At 41.3% G+C, this 24167-nt stretch overlaps 1 protein-coding gene across 1 annotated transcript in view; it reads right to left on the reverse strand.

Annotated features, from left to right (window-relative positions):
* The window catches only part of LOC135482213 (rRNA 2'-O-methyltransferase fibrillarin-like), a 36823-nt gene that overhangs the window by 4328 nt on the left and 8328 nt on the right, over positions 1-24167 (reverse strand). Inside the window, exons 2-7 of the mRNA XM_064762084.1 lie at positions 22033-22197; positions 21728-21763; positions 20454-20513; positions 16787-16881; positions 9816-9986; positions 5208-5340 (exon numbers count right to left, since the gene is read on the reverse strand). Of these exons, the coding sequence (XP_064618154.1) occupies positions 5208-5340; positions 9816-9986; positions 16787-16881; positions 20454-20513; positions 21728-21763; positions 22033-22197 (660 nt within the window). The remainder of the gene's footprint in view (positions 1-5207; positions 5341-9815; positions 9987-16786; positions 16882-20453; positions 20514-21727; positions 21764-22032; positions 22198-24167) is intronic.

Consider the following 24167-nt stretch of genomic DNA (forward strand, 5'->3'; position numbering starts at 1 on the left):
TTGTGGAGAGGATTGCAGAACACCATGACTAAGTCCATGTAGGGATTATTGTGGAGAGGATTGCAGAACAGCGTGACTAAGTACATGTAGGGCTTATTGAGGAGAGGATTGCAGAGCAGTGTGACTAAGTACATGTAGGGCTTAATGTGGAGAGGATTGCAGAACAGCGTGACTAAGTACATGTAGGGCTTATTGTGGAGAGGATTGCAGAACAGTGTGACTAAGTACATGAAGGCTTATTGTGGAGAAGATTGCAGAACAGCGTGACTAAGTATATGTAGGCTTATTGCGGAGAGGATTGCAGAACAGCGTGAGTAAGTACATGTAGGGCTTATTGTGGAGAAAATTGCAGAACAGCGTGCCCAAGTAAATGTTGGCCTCATTGTGGAGAGGATTGCAGAACAGCGTGACTAAGAACATGCAGGCTTATTGTGGAGAGGACTGTAGAACAGCGTGACTAAGTACATGTAGGGATTATTGTGGAAAGGATTGCAGAACAGCGTGACTAAGTACATGTAGGGATTATTGTGGAAAGGATTGCTGAACAGCGTGACTAAGTACATGTAGGGCTTATTGTGGAGAGGATTGCAGAACAGCGTGACTAAGTATATGTAGGCTTATTGTGGAGAGGATTGCAGAACACCATGACTAAGTCCATGTAGGGATTATTGTGGAGAGGATTGCAGAACAGCGTGACTAAGTACATGTAGGGCTTATTGAGGAGAGGATTGCAGAGCAGTGTGACTAAGTACATGTAGGGCTTAATGTGGAGAGGATTGCAGAACAGCGTGACTAAGTCCATGTAGGGATTATTGTGGAGAGGATTGCAGAACAGTGTGACTAAGTACATGAAGGCTTATTGTGGAGAGGATTGCAGAACAGCGTGACTAAGTATATGTAGGCTTATTGCGGAGAGGATTGCAGAACAGCGTGAGTAAGTACATGTAGGGCTTATTGTGGAGAAAATTGCAGAACAGCGTGCCCAAGTAAATGTTGGCCTCATTGTGGAAAGGATTGCAGAACAGCGTGACTAAGAACATGCAGGCTTATTGTGGAGAGGACTGTAGAACAGCGTGACTAAGTACATGTAGGGATTATTGTGGAAAGGATTGCAGAACAGCGTGACTAAGTACATGTAGGGATTATTGTGGAAAGGATTGCTGAACAGCGTGACTAAGTACATGTAGGGCTTATTGTGGAGAGGATTGCAGAACAGCGTGACTAAGTACATGTAGGGATTATTGTGGAAAGGATTGCTGAACACCGTGACTAAGTACATGTAGTCTTATTGTGGAGAGGATTGCAGAACAGCGTGACAAAGTACATGTAGGGATTATTGTGGAAAGGATTGCAGAACAGCGTGACTAAGTACATGTAGGGATTATTGTGGAAAGGATTGCTGAACACCGTGACTAAGTACATGTAGGGCTTATTGTGGAGAGGATTGCAGAACAGCGTGACTAAGTACATGTAGGGATTATTGTGGAAAGGATTGCTGAACACCGTGACTTAAGTACATGTAGGGATTATTGTGGAAAGGATTGCTGAACAGCGTGACTAAGTACATGTAGGGATTATTGTGGAAAGGATTGCTGAACAGCGTGACTAAGTACATGTAGGGATTATTGTGGAAAGGATTGCTGAACAGCGTGACTAAGTACATGTAGGGCTTATTGTGGAAAGGATTGCAGAACAGCGTGACAAAGTACATGTAGGGATTATTGTGGAAAGGATTGCAGAAGAGCGTGACTAAGTACATGTAGGGATTATTGTGGAAAGGATTGCTGAACAGCGTGACTAAGTACATGTAGGGCTTATTGTGGACAGGATTGCAGAACAGCGTGACTAAGTACATGTAGGCTTTTTGTGGAGAGGAGTGTAGAACAGCGTGACTAAGTACATGTAGGGATTATTGTGGAAAGGATTGCAGAACAGCGTGACTAAGTACATGTAGGGATTATTGTGGAAAGGATTGCTGAACAGCATGACTAAGTACATGTAGGGCTTATTGTGGAGAGGATTGCAGAACAGCGTGACTAAGTACATGTAGGGATTATTGTGGAAAGGATTGCTGAACACCGTGACTAAGTACATGTAGTCTTATTGTGGAGAGGATTGCAGAACAGCATGACAAAGTACATGTAGGCTTATTGTGGAAAGGATTGCAGAACAGCGTGACTAAGTACATGTAGTCTTATTGTGGAGAGGATTGCAGAACAGCGGGACAAAGTAGATGTAGAGCTTATTGTGGAAAGGATTGCAGAACAGCGTGACTAAGTACATGTAGGGATTATTGTGGAAAGGATTGCTGAACAGCATGAATAAGTACATGTAGGGCTTATTGTGGAGACGATTGCAGAACAGCATGACAAAGTACATGTAGGGATTATTGTGGAAAGGATTGCAGAACAGTGTAACTAAGTACATGTAGGCTTATTGTGGAGAGGACTGTAGAACAGCGTGACTAAGTACATGTAGGGATTATTGTGGAAAGGATTGCTGAACAGCGTGACTAAGAACATGCAGGCTTATTGTGGAGAGGACTGTAGAACAGCGTGACTAAGTACATGTAGGGATTATTGTGGAAAGGATTGCAGAACAGCGTGACTAAGTACATGTAGGGATTATTGTGGAAAGGATTGCTGAACAGCGTGACTAAGTACATGTAGGGCTTATTGTGGAGAGGAATGCAGAACAGCGTGACTAAGTACATGTAGGGATTATTGTGGAAAGGATTGCTGAACACCGTGACTAAGTACATGTAGTCTTATTGTGGAGAGGATTGCAGAACAGCGTGACAAAGTACATGTAGGGATTATTGTGGAAAGGATTGCAGAACAGCGTGACTAAGTACATGTAGGGATTATTGTGGAAAGGATTGCTGAACACCGTGACTAAGTACATGTAGGGCTTATTGTGGAGAGGATTGCAGAACAGCGTGACTAAGTACATGTAGGGATTATTGTGGAAAGGATTGCTGAACACCGTGACTAAAGTACATGTAGTCTTATTGTGGAGAGGATTGCAGAACAGTGTGACTAAGTACATGTAGGGCTTATTGTGGAGAGGATTGCAGAAGAGCGTGACTAAGTACATGTAGGGATTATTGTGGAAAGGATTGCTGAACAGCGTGACTAAGTACATGTAGGGCTTATTGTGGACAGGATTGCAGAACAGCGTGACTAAGTACATGTAGGCTTTTTGTGGAGAGGAGTGTAGAACAGCGTGACTAAGTACATGTAGGGATTATTGTGGAAAGGATTGCAGAACAGCGTGACTAAGTACATGTAGGGATTATTGTGGAAAGGATTGCTGAACAGCATGACTAAGTACATGTAGGGCTTATTGTGGAGAGGATTGCAGAACAGCGTGACTAAGTACATGTAGGGATTATTGTGGAAAGGATTGCTGAACACCGTGACTAAGTACATGTAGTCTTATTGTGGAGACGATTGCAGAACAGCATGACAAAGTACATGTAGGGATTATTGTGGAAAGGATTGCAGAACAGTGTAACTAAGTACATGTAGGCTTATTGTGGAGAGGACTGTAGAACAGCGTGACTAAGTACATGTAGGGATTATTGTGGAAAGGATTGCTGAACAGCCGGCCGAGACAACATATGCTACTATCTGACATAATTTTTGATATAGTCGCTGAATGTAAATTAACTGGTTTGATGTGTGAAGGTTAGAAAAGGACACAAACCTGTACCACAGCATTCTGAAAAATGGACCTTCAGCCAAATGTAACTGAACTGTTCAACTATGGATGACACAACGTTGCCCAACGTGTTTGATTGGATATAATTATGAAGGAGGTTGGATAACTGAGTCATTTGCTCAGTTCTGTCATTTTCTCTTACATTTCATTTGGCAAAATCTTATTTTTTTCAGACTGAAATATGTTCTAGCCAGGTGCTATCATAAAGTTAAAGATGTAATGAATCCAGTGAAATTCTCACGAGAGACCTCTGTGGCCTAGAGGTCAGCATGCTGGCACAGCAGTGACTCTAAAGCCTCTCAGCATTGCTGCGCCTATGTTCAAACTATGCTGGCATCCTCTCCAGTCATATTTGGGAAGGTCTGAAAGCAACTTACAGATGGTCTCGAGGGTTTCATCAGTTCTCTGAGTGGTTCCCGCCTACTATTACAGGGATTCATAGAGTTTTTATGAACCAAAATTCAAAAATTGGGTTTTTGGCAAGAGCTAAATGGGGTTTGAAAAATTTTTACCTACTAATGTGGAATCTGAATTAAATTTTTTCTTACAAACCAAGGCAAATTTTATGTTATGTTGTGTAATTATCCACAGATTTCTATAAATATTCATTTCACAGTTTGACTTGTTAACGATTATAAGAAGAGAAGAAATTTGGCTTTTTCTAATAAAAACTGTTGGTGTGCAAAATTACATTTACAGGTTGGGCAAGAACAAACAAGAACTTAACAGCAGACCTTGAATCCAAGAAAAATGCCAACAATGTCCTACATACATTACATTTAAAGGTCGTTGACAGGGGGAGCATTAATAAAATAGCTTTTTTGCAGCTACTTCTGTGTTTGAATATTCCTACTTTCATAGGAAGTCAAATACGAGTTACCTCCCTTGTCCAGTAAAGTCTAGTACCTTGACCCTTGTTACCTCCCCCGTTCTAACAACCTACCTTGTCAATCGGGTCAAGCTCATGAACATTAACTTTTTCTTATTACTAATTCCTCCTGAGTGGTTAAGCTATCCAAGCGAATACTTAGTTTACTTATGTGTGTGCTTTAACCTAGTCAAGGACATTTTTGCCAGAAGTTATTGCCTTTGTGTGCTCAAAACGGGACGGACAATTGTATGACTTCCTATTATCAATACAAAAAACGACATGCAGATTGACAGCTACAAATCAAGGGCAGCTTTCTGAAATAACTTATCAAAGCCAAAGAGAGAGAATATTATGTGCCGATTAGACCATCCTTTTTTTGGTACCCAAATTGAGTATAGTTATATTTCTGTTATTGAAATGGATTTTGTTTCCTGAAAATATTTAGTTTCCAACCCCGAAATTGAGTAACTCAATTTTATGTTAAATATGACATGTAGGAATCCCTGCATAATGCTGGCCACAGTCACACTAAGAGAAATATTCTTAAGTACGATGTAAACAATAACCAAATAAATACAATCAATCGCAGGGCTAGGTCAAAAAGCTAACTTACCCACTACCATTCTATATTTGTGAGGATGTCTGGCATCTTCTATGATGGGAATAATGTTAGGTCGTTTCTTCGCCACATTCAGAAGGTCTCTGCCACTGCGATGTGAGAACTCCACAGCAAACACCAGCCCATCCTTCAAAGTAAGAACAACACAAGCCAAGCTCACATACATGAATACTCAGAGCTTCACAGCAGACACCAGCCTACCTTTCAGAGCAACAAGACAACAGGTAAAAGACAAGACAAGCTCACATACATGAATACTCAGAGCTCCACACCAAACAACAGTCTTCAGAGCAACACGACAACAGGTAAAGGACAAGACAAGTTCACATACATGAATACTCAGAGCTTCACAGCAGACATCAGCCTACCCTTCAGAGTAACACGACAACGTGTACATCAGACAAGTTCACATACATGAATACTCAGAGCTTCACAGCAGACAACAGCCTACCCTTCAGAGCAACACGACAACGGGTACATCAGACAAGTTCACATACATGAATACTCAGAGCTTCACAGCAGACAACAGCCTACCCTTCAGAGTAACACGACAACGGGTACATCAGACAAGTTCACATACATGAATACTCAGAGCTTCACAGCAGACACCAGCCTACCCTTCAGAGCAACACGACAACGGGTACATCAGACAAACTCACATACATGAATACTCAGAGCTTCACAGCAGACACCAGTCTACCCTTCAGAGTAACACGACAACGTGTACATCAGACAAGCTCATAAACATGAATACTCAGAGCTTCACAGCAGACACCAGTCTACCCTTCAGAGTAACACGACAACGGGTACATCAGACAAACTCACATACATGAATACTCAGAGCTTCACAGCAGACACCAGCCTACCCTTCAGAGTAACACGACAACAGGTACATCAAACAAGTTCACATACATGAATACTCAGAGCTCCACACCAAACAACAGTCTACCCTTCACACCAACATGAGAACAGGTAGAGGATAAGACAAGCTCACATACATGAATACTCAGAGCTCCACACCAAACAACAGTCTTCAGAGCAACACGACAACAGGTAAAGGACTAGACAAGCTCACATACATGAATACTCAGAGCTTCACAGCAGACAACAGCCTACCCTTCAGAGTAACACGACAACGGGTACATCAGACAAGTTCACATACATGAATACTCAGAGCTTCACAGCAAACACCAGCCTACTCTTCAGAGTAACACGACAACAGGTACATCAGACAAGTTCACATACATGAATACTCAGAACTTCACAGCAGACAACAGCCTACCTTTCAGAGCAACAAGACAACAGGTAAAAGACAAGACAAGCTCACATACATGAATCCTCAGAGCTCCACACCAAACAACAGTCTTCAGAGCAACACGACAATACGTAAAGGACAAGACAAGCTCACATACATGAATACTCAGAGCTTCACAGCAGACACCAGCCTACCCTTCAGAGTAACACGACAACGGGTACATCAGACAAGTTCACATACATGAATACTCAGAGCTTCACAGCAGACACCAGCCTACCCTTCAGAGCAACACGACAACGGGTACATCAGACAAGTTCACATACATGAATACTCAGAGCTTCACAGCAGACACCAGCCTACCCTTCAGAGTAACACGACAACGGGTACATCAGACAAGCTCACATACATGAATACTCAGAGCTTCACAGCAGACACCAGTCTACCCTTCAGAGTAACACAACAACAGGTACATCAGACAAGTTCACATACATGAATATTCAGAGCTTCACAGCAGACACCAGTCTACCCTTCAGAGTAACACAACAACAGGTACATCAGACAAGTTCACATACATGAATACTCAGAGCTTCACAGCAGACAGCAGACACCAGTCTACCCTTCAGAGCAACACGACAACAGGTACATCAGACAAGCTCACATACATGAATACTCAGAGCTTCACAGCAGACACCAGTCTACCCTTCAGAGCAACACGACAACAGGTACATCAGACAAGTTCACATACATGAATACTCAGAGCTTCACAGCAGACACCAGCCTACCCTTCAGAGCAACACGACAACGGGTACATCAGACAAGTTCACATACATGAATACTCAGAGCTTCACAGCAGACAACAGCCTACCCTTCAGAGTAACACGACAACGGGTACATCAGACAAGTTCACATACATGAATACTCAGAGCTTCACAGCAGACACCAGCCTACCCTTCAGAGCAACACGACAACGGGTACATCAGACAAACTCACATACATGAATACTCAGAGCTTCACAGCAGACACCAGTCTACCCTTCAGAGTAACACGACAACAGGTACATCAGACAAGCTCATAAACATGAATACTCAGAGCTTCACAGCAGACACCAGTCTACCCTTCAGAGTAACACGACAACGGGTACATCAGACAAACTCACATACATGAATACTCAGAGCTTCACAGCAGACACCAGCCTACCCTTCAGAGTAACACGACAACAGGTACATCAAACAAGTTCACATACATGAATACTCAGAGCTCCACACCAAACAACAGTCTACCCTTCACACCAACATGAGAACAGGTAGAGGATAAGACAAGCTCACATACATGAATACTCAGAGCTCCACACCAAACAACAGTCTTCAGAGCAACACGACAACAGGTAAAGGACTAGACAAGCTCACATACATGAATACTCAGAGCTTCACAGCAGACAACAGCCTACCCTTCAGAGTAACACGACAACGGGTACATCAGACAAGTTCACATACATGAATACTCAGAGCTTCACAGCAAACACCAGCCTACTCTTCAGAGTAACACGACAACAGGTACATCAGACAAGTTCACATACATGAATACTCAGAACTTCACAGCAGACAACAGCCTACCTTTCAGAGCAACAAGACAACAGGTAAAAGACAAGACAAGCTCACATACATGAATCCTCAGAGCTCCACACCAAACAACAGTCTTCAGAGCAACACGACAATACGTAAAGGACAAGACAAGCTCACATACATGAATACTCAGAGCTTCACAGCAGACACCAGCCTACCCTTCAGAGTAACACGACAACGGGTACATCAGACAAGTTCACATACATGAATACTCAGAGCTTCACAGCAGACACCAGCCTACCCTTCAGAGCAACACGACAACGGGTACATCAGACAAGTTCACATACATGAATACTCAGAGCTTCACAGCAGACACCAGCCTACCCTTCAGAGTAACACGACAACGGGTACATCAGACAAGCTCACATACATGAATACTCAGAGCTTCACAGCAGACACCAGTCTACCCTTCAGAGTAACACAACAACAGGTACATCAGACAAGTTCACATACATGAATATTCAGAGCTTCACAGCAGACACCAGTCTACCCTTCAGAGTAACACAACAACAGGTACATCAGACAAGTTCACATACATGAATACTCAGAGCTTCAGAGCAGACAGCAGACACCAGTCTACCCTTCAGAGCAACACGACAACAGGTACATCAGACAAGCTCACATACATGAATACTCAGAGCTTCACAGCAGACACCAGTCTACCCTTCAGAGCAACACGACAACAGGTACATCAGACAAGCTCACATACATGAATACTCAGAGCTTCACAGCAGACACCAGTCTACCCTTCAGAGTAACACGACAACAGGTACATCAGACAAGTTCACATGCATGAATACTCAGAGCTCCACACCAAACAACAGTCTTCAGAGCAACACGACAACAGGTAAAGGACAAGACAAGTTCACATACATGAATACTCAGAGCTTCACAGCAGACACCAGCCTACCCTTCAGAGCAAGCAGACAGTGGGTCCACAAGACAAGCTCACATACATGTATACCAAGATCACCACAGCAAACACCTCTGGCTCTGGGTGTCACTCGGGTAGTCTACAACTGTCTTGTGGGTATCTGTAAGCCACTGAAGAACACATGTATGTGACTTATGTCAGTGCTTGTGTTAGGAAAGGTTTCACGAGCTATTATTTTTTCACGTTATTTAATAAGTTGCAGGTCACATCTGAAATCACCTGCCACCTTTTTATATGATCTGCCATTTGACTTTATTACATCTATTTCCCCTAAACCCTCACTTGAAGATGCTTAAGGAATTACCACAAAAAAGTTTTGGTTACCATCACAACATTACGTAAATGCACATATCCATCTCTATTGCTGCAAACTGTCGACGTTTTTCGAAAATATCACACTTATAAATACCGGTAGGTAGTACTCTGATGTGTTTTCACTCGCCTAGTCATTCACCAGTTAACTTTGGCAACGCCCACCACCCAGGCATTCTGGAAATTCTTTGTTAGGGTTAGGGTTACGAGTATAACCCTAATATAACAATAACCCTAACCCTAACACTTGTACTGGTCAGCCAATATACAGCCAATTAGCAGGCATTTTAGCGATCAGCCAATATACAGCCAATTAGCATTTTTTTTTAGCAGGTCATATCGGGATTGTCCAGCTGTATGCAATTTTACTCCTGTTTTTGGCCATTAGCAGGCTGCTAAATCAAGCCCTGCATATGGGTAGTGGTTTTCAGAAATAAAGGGCCTTTAAACAAGATCCTGCTATAGTATTATTTACTCACCGCCCCTACGATATCAGACACGTGGCTGACGGTAGTGCCAGAGGCCGCCCCCAGGTACAGCACCTTACTGCCTGGCTTCATGTGAATCTTGTCTACACCTCCTAAAATGGCGGCCGCTAGCTTGGATCGGAAGGGGTTCCATGCTCTGTACTCAATCTTCTTCTCCCCTTCCTATCCAAACATAAAACAGACTAGATGGAAAAAAACACAATACATGAAATTTAACCAACATAAAATGCTCACCTCTAAAACTATCACAAAAGGCAAACAGCGGATAAAAAGACTGATACAAATTTTAAAAATAGGTTTTTTGAAAAAAATAATTCATCTATAATCTGGGAATGGTACTATACTCTGGGAATCTTTCTATAATCTGGGAATCTTCTATAATCTGGGAATCTCTTCTAATATCTGGGAATGGTACTATACTCTGGGAATCTCTTCTATACTCTGGGAATGGTACTATAATCTGGGAATCTCTTCTATAATCTGGGAATGGTACTATACTCTGGGAATCTCTTGTATACTCTGGGAATGGTACTATACTCTGGGAATCTCTTCTATACTCTGGGAATCTCTTCTATAATCTGGGAATGGTACTATACTCTGGGAATCTCTTGATAATCTGGGAATGGTACTATACTCTGGGAATCTTTCTATAATCTGGGAATGGTTCTACAATCTGGGAATCTCACTATAATCTGGGAATCCTTCTATAATCTGGGAATCTCTCTATAATCTGGGAATCCCTATAATCTGGGAATCTTTCTATAATCTGGGAATCTTTCTATAATCTGGGAAAGGTACTATACTCTGGGAATCTCACTATAATCTGGGAATAATAGGCTAGTAAAGTACATTTTTTATTGATTTCATTATTGTTTTCTTACGTCATAAAAGAATACAGGAATATTTCACTTCTATGACGGTACCTAGCAGTTAGGGAAATGTAGACCCTGCACTTGTAAACAAGCAGGTGTGTTGTACTCAGTAGGCACATTTCCTGCAGTACTCAGTAGGCACATTTCCTGCAGTACTCAGTAGGCACATTTCCTGCAGTACTCAGTAGACACATTTCCTGCAGTACTCAGTAGGCACATTTCCTGCAGTACTCAGTAGGCACATTTCCTGCAGTACTCAGTAGGCACATTTCCTGTACTACTGACATGTATTTCCTTCAATTAAAGGCTCTAGGTCCCAAAAACAATAATGCTACATGCATGAGGCACATTTCCATTCCATACTGAGATTTGCCAAGCAGCGGGATTTAGGATTTACAAATTACATGTAAGCTTACAGAATGCACTGTCATGCTGAGTGTAAAACTGTGTATATAACATCCCCATGGAGCCTGGTTTATGTGTACAAAGGTGCAGGAAAAGACAAAAGCTGACAATGAAACTGGATTTCTTTTGCACATTTCTGTTTCATAAATATAAAAACGAAAAATATAATCAGTGAAAACATTTCGCAAATTTGATAATCAATTCTACAGAGGCAATAATGGAGACTTTTGGCCAAAAAATCGAAACTGTGTTAAAAATCTCTGACATAGCCATGTTTAGTATTTCATCACATCGATTCCAACAACGTAATCTTTTCTCATATTTATGTGCAGTTTGTTCTGCATCTCTGGGAAAAAGAAGAAAATTGCACATAGGTGCATGATACATCTAACCTGGCTAAAACATATTTCAATCCAAAGCAGGCTACTCAAGCTTTCTAAAAAGTATCATACTTTATTATTTTAATAAGATTTCACCGACTGCTATCAGGTTGCTGAAGCTGTGACGCAGCCTTTATCCATTCACTGCATAAAACATCATGCTGAGATGGTTTTCAACCATTTAGCTATGTGTATCCTAAGAGCCATTTCACACAGTGTTAACTGTGGGACAGGTCTGTATCATTTACAGACCAGCACAGACATAAAATCACTTGATTTACAAGCAGTGTGATATTGAACAAAGGTGTCACATTATGTCAAACAGAAGGCATAGGAGAATACCCTCTTGGCCCAAACTGCACTCACATTATATCAAACGGTATGTATAGGAGTATACCGTCTTGGCCCAAACTGCACTCACATTATGTCAAACAGTATGTATAGGAGTATACCGTCATGGCCCAAACTGCACTCACATTATGTCAAACGGTATGTATAGGAGTATACCGTCATGGCCCAAACTGCACTCACATCACATCAAACAGTATGGATAGGAGTATACAGTCTTGGCCCAAACTGCACTCACATTATGTCAAACAGTATGGATAGGAGTATACCGTCTTGGCCCAAACTGCACTCACATTATGTCAAACAGTATGGATAGGAGTATACCGTCATGGCCCAAACTGCACTCACATTATGTCAAACAGTATGGATAGCAGTATACAGTCTTGGCCCGAATTGCACTCACATTATGTCAAACAGTATGGATAGGAGTATACCGTCTTGGCCCAAACTGCACTCACATTATGTCGAACAGTATGGATAGGAGTATACCGTCATGGTCCAAACTGCACTCACATTATGTCAAACAGTATGGATCGGAGTATACAGTCTTGGCCCAAACTGCACTCACATTATGTCAAACAGTATGGATAGGAGTATACCGTCTTGGCCCAAACTGTACTCACATTATGTCAAACAGTATGGATAGGAGTATACCGTCATGGCCCAAACTGCACTCACATTATGTCAAACAGTATGGTTAGGAGTATACCGTCATGGCCCAAACTGCACTCACATTATGTCAAACGGTATGTATAGGAGTATACCGTCATGGCCCAAACTGCACTCACATTATGTCAAACGGTATGTATAGGAGTATACCGTCATGGCCCAAACTGAACTCACATTATGTCAAACAGTATGGATAGGAGTATACCGTCTTGGCCCAAACTGCACTCACATTATGTCAAACAGTATGGATAGGAGTATACCGTCTTGGTCCAAACTGTACTCACATTATGTCAAACAGTATGGATAGGAGTATACCGTCATGGCCCAAACTGCACTCACATTATGTCAAACAGTATGGATAAGAGTATGCTGTCTTGGCCCAAACTGTACTCACATTATGTCAAACAGTATGGATAGGACTATGCTGTCTTGGCCCAAACTGCATTCATCTCCCCAATAGACCCTCGGCCTATTTAGTCGCATTGTTCAAATTATACAAATACATTTTTTTGTCGTTCATTTTAGCGTTTAGTCAGCAATTTCTAAACCACAAATATCAGACACTGCCTAATTTATCAAGGTTATGCCGAAGGCTTGTGGGAATGAGAAGAAGGATCTCATCAGACAACACTTAAAATTAATTAAATCTTAATATATAATTTTTATTTCTCTGAAATTATTAAAACTGAAGAATTCAAATATTACTCCTTTGTCTTTCTCACAGACAAGGAATGTTTTGTTTTATAAATTACGGTAAAATTAAGTAAAACACTGTGTTCAACGTCAAGGTTCTCTCTCTGAAGTCCACGATAACAGGGTCAGCACAGCTCCCATCTTAGAAGTCACCACTACAAAACTGAAGCATAAAAATCCAGCGACAGTTGATTGCTTAGATCATGCAGCCCCAGTGGGGCTTAGAATTACTTCCATTTGTATAAGAATTAAGTATGAATCTAGTTATACAACAATCTTATTGTAACTTTGTAAACATTTCATAGCGCTCAAAATCACCTGCATTCGGACCAGAACCAGGCATACCCTGGCTGTGCATCTGCAGACTATTTAATCAGGGTCACTGGAGTTCCTTGTAAACGATATAGTAGGCCTACTTTATCAACAGTTCAAGAAGTGGAAGAAATATCCTTATATACATGTACAATTTCCGAGAAATCCATTTATCACTTGTGCCTACATTGCCGAGGTTCACAACTTTTATCTGTCATAGGCTACCGCTTAGACTATTATACGGAAAATACCTTAACCCTTAGAGAGCTACAGTAAACAGGACGTCACCTTGCTCTCCATAATAGAGATGTGCAGAAGATGTGTCAAGACGAATTTTCACTAAACTTTTACTGGCTAGAAAAAAATCTACAAACATTTATTGCCTGTTTAAGATACTTTGAATGGTAGTCTTCCAGTGGACATAACCATAAATCAGGTACTGTCTTTCACTTGAATCCCTATAAATGAACTTCCTTGTACACTGAGCATTACCTTGCAAATTCTCTCTGAAGTTACATCTGGCACCACATTATACAAGTAAACACGTCTTAAATATGCTGATTAATACACAATGAGTCCCTATACCACTGCCAAATATTCTGACTTATGCAGCAGACAAAATGACAGGCCTAACTTCATGATGGATTTTTCTTATATGTATAAATGAGATTTCCTGTATTAATGTAGTTCCTATATGACAAAAGTGCAAGTCTGCAGGGTATCAGAAATTTCAACATACTGAAACCGTGGTAAAATTCATGGTTGTGTACTAGTGTACCCTGTTCACATTACATATTGAGATATTTCCTGTTGTTTAGCTGACTAAACCTACACAGAAATCATGGTTGTGTACTAGTGTACCCTGTTCACATTACATATTGAGATATTTCCTGTTGTTTAGCTGACTAAACCTACACAGAAATCATGGTTGTGTACTAGTGTACCCTGTTCACATTACATATTGAGACATTTCCTGTTGTTTATCTGACTAAACCTATACAGAAATCATGGTTGTGTACTAGTGTAACCTGTTCACATTACATATTGAGACATTTCCTGTTGTTTATCTGACTAAACCTATACAGAAATCATGGTTGTGTACTAGTGTAACCTGTTCACATTACATATTGAGACATTTCCTGTTGTTTATCTGACTAAACCTATACAGAAATCATAGTTGTGTACTAGTGTAACCTGTTCACATTACATATTGAGACATTTCCTGTTGTTTATCTGACTAAACCTATACAGAAATCATGGTTATGTACTACTGTAACCTGTTCACATTACATATTGAGATATTTCCTGTTGTTTAGCTGACTAAACCTACACAGAAATCATGGTTGTGTACTAGTGTACCCTGTTCACATTACATATTGAGATATTTCCTGTTGTTTAGCTGACTAAACCTACACAGAAATCATGGTTGTGTACTAGTGTACCCTGTTCACATTACATAGAGATATTTCCTGTTGTTTTATCGGACTAAACCTACACAGAAATCATGGTTGTGTACTAGTGTAACCTGTTCACATTACATATTGAGATATTTCCTGTTGTTTGTCTGACTAAACCTATACAGAAATCATAGTTGTGTACTAGTGTACCCTGTTCACATTACATATTGAGATATTTCCTGTTGTTTATCTGACTAAACCTATACAGAAATCATGGTTGTGTACTAGTGTAACCTGTTCACATTACATACTGAGACATTTCCTGTTGTTTATCTGACTAAACCTATACAGAAATCATGGTTGTGTACTAGTGTAACCTGTTCACATTACATATTGAGATATTTCCTGTTGTTTATCTGACTAAACCTACACAGAAATCATGGTTGTGTACTAGTGTAACCTGTTCACATTACATATTGAGATATTTCCTGTTGTTTGTCTGACTAACCCTATACGGAAATCATTTGAGGGTACTAGTTTCATTAAATTAAACTTTGAGGTCTATTTTCAACAATTTATATTTGAAAACGTTTGCACCATCGTTTGATCTTTGAATTGAAAATCTGGTAGGTTCATTCCGCAAGGCAATTTGCGGAACGAAATGGGTCTGTAAGTCCAGTTTACAACACACGCACACGACAATTTCTGGTGCGTATTTAAGACCCTTATTCACCTGATGCATCCTGCATGCATGCCGTGATTTTTGATTTTTATCAGTCTACACTTTATCAGGTTTTCTGCATATAACTAGTCTGAAATTGACAAACTTGCAGGAGTGATCGAAAAGACCCACCTATTTTCAGTTCAAACCAGATATCGGCGTTGTGTTTCACAAACAATGTCACGCTCCGAACAAGCGCGAAATAAATGTCAAGAGCCACAAAAACATTCTTCAAATGATGATTTGGCAGAGAAAAAATAGTACAGATAAATGAATTACTAATTCAGTGGACACAAATGGGGTGAACATCGCCCAGAGTGATAAATGTTGACAATGAAAACACATTTCAGAGGTTGACTTAGCCTTATGCAATTAGTCACATCAGTACCACAGGCAATTCTATGCTTCTACACAAAGCTTGCCTCCGCCATTTGTCCGCTGCATATCACGTCCCCATTCCTTCCACCAAAGACTATGTTGGCAATGTGCCAGAGACCACTGTACTGTGTTCATTCAGAGCACATAAATAGGACTTCACGAACTTGACTGCTCAGATACACATCATGATGTTGTCATTTTTATTTTTACCTCATTTTGTGGGTTCAGTTGGAGAGTTTTTAACCGCTTGTCTTCCTATTTTTCTCTTATCTGCTTGCAAAAATTGCCCGTCCAAAAGATAGGAGAAAATGGATTCTAAATTGACGAAAACTCTGGGGCTAGTTAAAAGTAAAATTGCTCAAGGGAAGGTTAAGGGGATAAAATACATTGCCTCACTGAAATTTATGCCCAAAAAAGAAGATCTAAGCGAAAAAATTGCACGACTAGAAATAATTACTCTGAGACTGGAAAACAACTGTCAAGAAAAATTCCTTAGCTTGTCTTTTTAGCCAGTACTGTGTGTATATTACATCCCTCAGAAGTATACAAAGACCGCTATCAGCAAATATTGGAAAATGAATGACGTGTCAGTTGCTGCCTGTCACATTGGCTCAAGCTCGACTGGCAGATGACCAAATGTACGAAGCTGTATGAAGACAGCAAGTGAGCAACACATGAACACATCACACAGAGTACATGAAATCACACAATTTGCTTTTGGGCGAGGCCAGTACTGTATACTTAACAGCCAAAATCCTAAACTTCACTCCAGACAAACAAAGCTTACCTCAACAGAAATTCTCTTTTCGCCATACACTGCTTCTCCAGGTACTAAGTTCAGAGTGACCAATGCATCCTCTTTACCTCTGGCTATGAACACTCCTGAGGACATGAGATAAATGAAATATCGTGTGTGCAAAAGGAAAGAGATGTTAACACAAGATCATCATACAGCATCATCACAATAGGCTGATACATTGCTGACGTGCCATTAATCCATAACCAGTCATGAAATGGTGCTAATCATTTGTGGCATACACATTCGCAGGCACACACCACCGTCCACAGATGTGCACCACTGTCCACAGGACTGTGGATGGCGGTGTGTGCCCGCACAGGACTGTGTACGGTGGTGTGTGTCAACTGCACCACTGTTCAAAGGATGCAGGTGCACACCACTCATCACAGGTAGCAGGTGCACACCACTCATCACAGGAAGCAGGTGCACACCACTCTTCACAGGACGCAGGTGCACACCACTGTTCACAGGACGCAGGTGCATGCACACCACTGTTCACAGGACGCAGGTGCATGCACACCACTGTTCACAGGAAGCAGGTGCACACCAAGGTTCACAGGACGCAGGTGCACACCACTCTTCACAGGACGCAGGTGCACACCACTGTTCACAGGACGCAGGTGCACACCACTCTTCACAGGAAGCAGGTGCACACCACTCTTCACAGGAAGCTGGTGCACACCACTCCTCACAGGAAGCAGGTGCACACCACTCTTCACAGGAAGCAGGTGCACACCACTCTTCACAGGAAGCAGGTGCACACCACTCTTCACAGGAAGCAGGTGCACACCACTCTTCACAGGACGCAGGTGCACACCACTGTTCACAGGAAGCAGGTGCACACAACTGTTCAAAGGACGCAGGTGCACACAACTGTTCAAAGGATGCAGGTGCACACCACTCTTCACAGGAAGCAGGTGCACACCACTGTTCACAGGAAGCAGGTGCACACCACTGTTCACAGGACGCAGGTGCACACCACTCTTCACAGGACGCAGGTGCACACCACTGTTCACAGGACGCAGGTGCACACCACTCTTCACAGGAAGCAGGTGCACACCACTCTTCACAGGTAGCAGGTGCACACCACTTCACAGGAAGCTGGTGCACACCACTCCTCACAGGAAGCAGGTGCACACCACTCTTCACAGGAAGCAGGTGCACACCACTCTTCACAGGAAGCAGGTGCACACCACTGTTCACAGGACGCAGGTGCACACCATTGTTCACAGGGCGCAGGTGCACACCACTCTTCACAGGGCGCAGGTGAACACCACTCTTCACAGGACGTAGGTGCACACCACCGTTCACAGAACACAGGTGCACACCACCGTTCACAGGACGCAGGTGCACACCACTCTTCACAGGGTGCACCACCCAGAGAACAAGCTAGCATTTTATCGAGTGGCGCTCTGCCATGCCTCTCGGAACGCCTGCCATCCCTCTGTGAAACCCCAGTACCTAGCGCCATGCCTAAAAATGTCCTTTGTAAAGTATTTTTTCCGTATTTTTTTTTTTTATCGAATAAAACACTATGCACTATAATTCCATCGGCATATGATCTCGTACATATGTGTAGTTATTTTTCGCCTCCAATTCCTGAGAGTTATTTCCAAATCAGAAACCTGTTAGTTAAGACATTTTGAGTGCCTGAGGTATGGTTTCCGAAGTTCCGGAGTTGGCTGGCTGCGCAAATATCTGCGCAAACGCTCAAATTTTGTGACTTGCCAAGCCATTGCTTACTAAACTACACATGTAGCGCCTAGAATGGCGATGCATTGAGTTGACACAGTAACAAGCCGAGTTCAGCTTGCCTATCTAGGAAGCGTCGGTCCATCCTAGAATAGTGTTTTGAAGACAGGATGATTTCCCCATATAAAATTTCAGTTTAACCTATTAAGTCAATATTTTAGCCTTTTAACTGGCTCCGAAAACAGGTGTTTTCAGGTGAAAGTTTGTCAAATACGCCAGTGCGCTGACTTTTAGTGCTGCTTACTACAGAGTCTCAGATTACCGTTAAACCTTACAGGATTTTGATGTAAGAAATTCTTTTCAGTACAGCCACAGTGCATGACCGCTGATAAGTTGTTTGCTTTCTGTTAGGGAAATTTTTGCTGTTTTCGTGGGATCGTGAACCCGATTTACTTTAAAAAGTAATTGATCCTGTTTCCTTTCAACTGAAGAAAGTTGAACACTGAAGTTAGTAAAAATAAATTTTGGAAGGCTGGAATGATAATATATGAAAGATTTTGTTGTCACGGCAACTACTGACTGATTGTTGTGTTACGCCAAACTCATGATTATTTCACTCATATGACGGTGGGTCAGTATTGTCAGGGGGGTGGAGGTAACCCCCGGAAGAAACTGGAGCAAACCACCAATCACTGGCAAGTCACTGACAACTTCCCCACTTGTCTTACAGCAGCCCCATTTGCACAGTTCTACAAGCGTCGTCATCCACCTCGCCACCAAATCCCATGAAATTAACCACTAAACTGCCTGTGGTGGAATGAGAAAATTCCCTGCCGTAGTGACCCCAGTCGAACCCTGGTTGCCGGCATGGAAGTCAGGCACCATGGCCTGCGAGAGCAATTATAGTCAGATGTCATATCTATCGAATTGGGTACAGCAGGAAGCCTTGCGATTAAGGATCCCATTTGATCATGAGAATTACAAAGCTTACTAAGATACAATATTTTAGGCCACTTAATTTATCCTGATGTTAGATGTAAAATTACCCTTTTGACACAACGAAAGCATTTCCGGCAATGCAAGTTTTCAAGGAGAGGACAGGTAAGATATAGTTTAGTAAACTAAGAATTCGCTAGGGGTACTCGACAACTTAGTAGGAATTGAGGATAAAAGAGAGTTGATGTTCAATCCGATTGACCCGACTGACATGTAGGTTGTTAGAACATGGGAGGTAACAAGGGTTCTGGGTCTGGGTGCTCAAAAGTATTTTAGCCAATACCGGAGTTAAGTCATATTATGTATTTATGATTTTAACAAAACCCATCAAACAATACAGCTGTGCAGATATCAACTGGAACAGGAACCGATTTAGGTCATATTAAATTTACTTTCTACACAATCATTTCTGGGATAAGTACAAAACTGAAGACTTGGCTTTAAGTTAAATCGGGTATTAAAGTCCAAGGACAAGTTTTGAACAACCAGCCTCAGGCACCCAATTGTGATCAACAAGGGAGGTAACTCACATTTGATTTTACTCTAAAACTTAATGTAGGGTATATTTAATTAAACCGAGAAATAACTAAACAAAGGTTTTTTTTAATGAATTCTTTCACTGAAACCACCTGTAAATGTAATGTATGTAAGACAATATTAACGATTTTTTTCTTGGATTTTAGGTCTACTTTCAAGTTCTTGCTTATTCTTGCCCAAACTGAAAATATAATTTTTTATCAAAAAAGGTAAAATTTCTGTTCTTCTTAAGATCACAGCAGTTTACAAAGGAAAGGGTGAAGTGAATATTATGAAATCTATAAATAATTAAAAAATACAACATAAAACTTGCATTCATTTGCAAAAAAAAAAAAAAATTTCCGTTTGTAAAATTTTCACCTGTAAGAATCCCTAGTTACTTGCACTTACTACAAACAATAATGTTTTGACATCCACACATGTATCTCACCTTCATGTCTGTGTGGCTCAACAACCACCTTTTTCCCACCTCGCATTCCCCCTCGGCCCCCTGAAGTGAAAAGAAAGGAAATGTAAAGCGTGGGCACACCACTGAAATCCCACCTCTTGATTATATAACAAAGTTGCATTTGTCACTACTTCCTGTAAATTGGACTAAACCAGACCCAAAAAGAAACACTTGACCAAATGTATATATACATTGATGAAATATCCATCAGGAAGTTTAAAAAGCATAATTTAAACTGAACAAAAAACAAATTCATGTTTTACTTGTTTCGAACATACTCATTTAGAACAAACTGTGTTGCCAGTGGGTAAATCTGGTTATATTGGACATAATGAGTGTAAACTAAAACAAGGTTAGGTATCTTGGCCCTATATTAAGTACAAGGCAAGATTAGGGATTAGGTATTAGGCACTCTCCACAACTGTAGGTATCAAGGTGCGCTTGGTGCACCCTCTAACGTCAACTGTAGGTATCAAGGTGCGCTTGGTGCACCCTCCACAGTCAACTGTAGGTATCAAGGCGTGCTTGGTGCACCCTCCACAGTCAACTGTAGGTATCAAGGCGTGCTTGGTGCACCCTCCATAGTCAACTGTATGTTTCAAGGCTTGCTTGGTGCGCCCTCCACAGTCAACTGTACGTTTCAAGGCGTTTCAAGGCTAACCATCTTATTTAGTAACAGGCATTGTGATACTGTATAGTAAGAGTAGTAGGAATTATGATATTCTTTAGTAACAGGGATTGTGATATTCTTTAGTAACAGAGACTGTGATCTGATCTGAGGTGAGGAGTTCTATATTTTTCCCTGAAAACGGTACAGTCAAGGAAACCAGATTACAATGGCTGCTAAACTTCACTTTTAGTTAAAGCTATTTTAGATGCTATCTCCAATAGTAAAGTGACCATATACAAAAACATAGCTGAATAATTTGTTGAAGAGGTTTATAGTTTTCTTATTGTGCGCACTTTAAATCTTGCAATCCTCTCTTCATAATGAAATACATGTGTATCAATCAACTGAGTCATGAGGCCAAAGTCTCCCTGGTATAAAAAAAAAAATATTTTTTTATCAAAATAAGACTGATCACTGGAAATGCCTGGATGTCCAATGACGCTGAAAGCCCTCCTTCCTGAATAAGGTAGAGTCACTACTGCAGAAGCAGGGTCAGATAAAAAAGAATCTGTTTATTTCAGAATGAGTTAGATGGAACTTCAAGGAGACTTGTTGTAATCCTGGAGATAGTGCTTCTGTAACTTACCTCTGCCTCCACCACCACCACGCCCTCTTCCAAAACCTAACAAAACAAAACACGAAAGTCACTGTCAACCCAATCAAATTCCCTTTTTCCAGAAAAGACAGCGTTCAAACCTGCATGCCACAAACTGGATTAATACTAAACCAACTTTTTAAGTCTAGCTGTTTGGTTCCGGCCACCAAAGCCTCACAAAAACTAAGAGTGGCACTGTCAACTTTTTGTCTTAACCACTGTTAAATAGGTAAGCACCATTAACAACTATACCACTGTCCACTGTCCATGTAGATAGTAGCCTTACTATGACTCACCTCTGCCTCCTCCTCTTCCTCGATCCCCAAAGCCTCCCCGACCTCCGCGCCCTCCACGATCTCCGCCACGGCCACCATATCCACCACGACCTCCAAAACCACCACGACCTCCAAATCCACCACGACCTCCAAAACCACCACGACCTCCACCTCGTGGAGAAAAGGCTGAGAAGAAGAAAGTGAAAGCCAAACAATAATGTAACGAAAGATAACATTTTCTTGCTCACCATCATTTCTAGAAGTTCATGTGTGATCAGGAAGCAAGCAGGGTTATTTGAATACCAAATGACAAAAGTGTTTTTCATTTTATATTATAACCCCCTTGAAGGTATAACGTACGTTCTCCATGAAACAGAACATGCACCGCATACAAAGAGATTTGTACCTAAGGCCCATGATTATTGACTGTTACCTTTTTTCCTGGAAATAATGAAATAATAATCTATTAATCTAATTATCGGCCGAATGTTAAAATTCTCCCTTTGTTGTGAGAAAGCTGTGTGTCCACTGTATTCCCGTGTGCCCCGTTCACTAACTACTTTATACCTTATCCCCATGTCCCTATGAATGTGATGCTGCATCAGGACTCGTTGCTATACAATATCATACACCTAGTAATGATAGCAATGACCAGCGAGACTCTCACTAATGTAGTTGCTGTGAGTTCAAGTCCAGCTCAGGCTGGCTTCCCCTCCGGCCCTAAGTGGGAAGGTCTGCCAGCAAGCTGCGGATAGTGATGGGTTTCCTCCGGGCTCCATCTGGTTTCCTCTCACTATAATGCTGGCCGCTGGCGTATTAGTGAAATATTATGGAGTACAGAGTAAAATACCAAACAAATAAATAAATCATAAAGCAAAATGCTTATAATCGCAATTCATTGCGTTCTGTAACTTTACTCTTTCTCAGTAACTGTACCTCTGTTTGTCCAAAATGTACATGGTACAATTATAAGTGGCTGCATGCCTGCATGGAAAAGCGTAGTCCATACACCAACATCCCCGTGCCTCAGCCACCTCACTTATTTTGGGGCAAATAATCGCTCATTGTTTTGATTACTGGTTTTGGATGATCTCCCTTGGAACATCATTACCATGTGCGCATAGCTTGTTTATATCAGATAGTGTAGGTTAGATGAATAAAGCAGATGTGTGCTGTTAAGCTATGGGCATATATCTGGTACTGAGGTTCCCTTACATGTATGTAACCACTATGTTGCTTTGGAGCTGTTCGTTTGAAAAGGCTGTGATGAGAAGTGCAACTTTCACGCAGTATTCTGCCTGACAGATGTTCTCTATACATGACAAATGTTCTCTATACATGACAAATGTTCTCTCTACATGACAAATGTTCTCTATACATGACAAATGTTCTCTCTACATGACAAATGTTCTCTATACATGACAAATGTTCTCTCTACATTACAAATGTTCTCTACAGATGACATACATACATGACAAATGTTCTTTATACACGAAAAGTGTTCTCTATACACGCAGGGCAATTGGGATTAATGGTTCTAAAATAAAAAACAAGACTTTAACAATTTGATCTGCCTGTTGTGAACTAAAGACAGGTTGCATGACCTACTTCTGGTAGCCATATTGGAGTACTGTGTCTATAGCAGCCCATGTTAACAGGACTCCAATATGGCTAACAGGCTACTGTTCTGTCAAAGTGATGATGTCACATGCAACCCCTATATACCCGGTACCGAGTGAGTGCTTGGGGTTTAACGTCGTACTCAACAATTTTTCAGTCACATGACGACGAAAATTCGTCTTCATAACATGTGTTTGTAATCAAGCACCTGTTTGGTTTACTAACTCCATATTTGTTTTAAGCTCATCAAAGGATGTAATACATTCTTTAAGCCGTCATGGCTTATTTTCTGCTTTCTGACCATAGATTTATTATCAAATCAGTGTCAAAAGCATCCACCATAGATATATATCATTACAATGGCAACGCTCATTGGACAATCATCTTAATTGCACCAATGGGTAAACCTGTTGAAAATGCATCCATCATTTTCCTTACTTTCCTTTCTCCATCTGATTTCCGTTTCACGCCAGGAGGGTATTCCGCAATGAACTTGAATGGATGAAAAATTTGGCATACTTGATATTTTCATGATT

The sequence above is a fragment of the Liolophura sinensis genome, chromosome 1, assembly GCF_032854445.1.
Source record: "Liolophura sinensis isolate JHLJ2023 chromosome 1, CUHK_Ljap_v2, whole genome shotgun sequence".
NCBI classification, from domain to species: domain Eukaryota; kingdom Metazoa; phylum Mollusca; class Polyplacophora; order Chitonida; family Chitonidae; genus Liolophura; species Liolophura sinensis.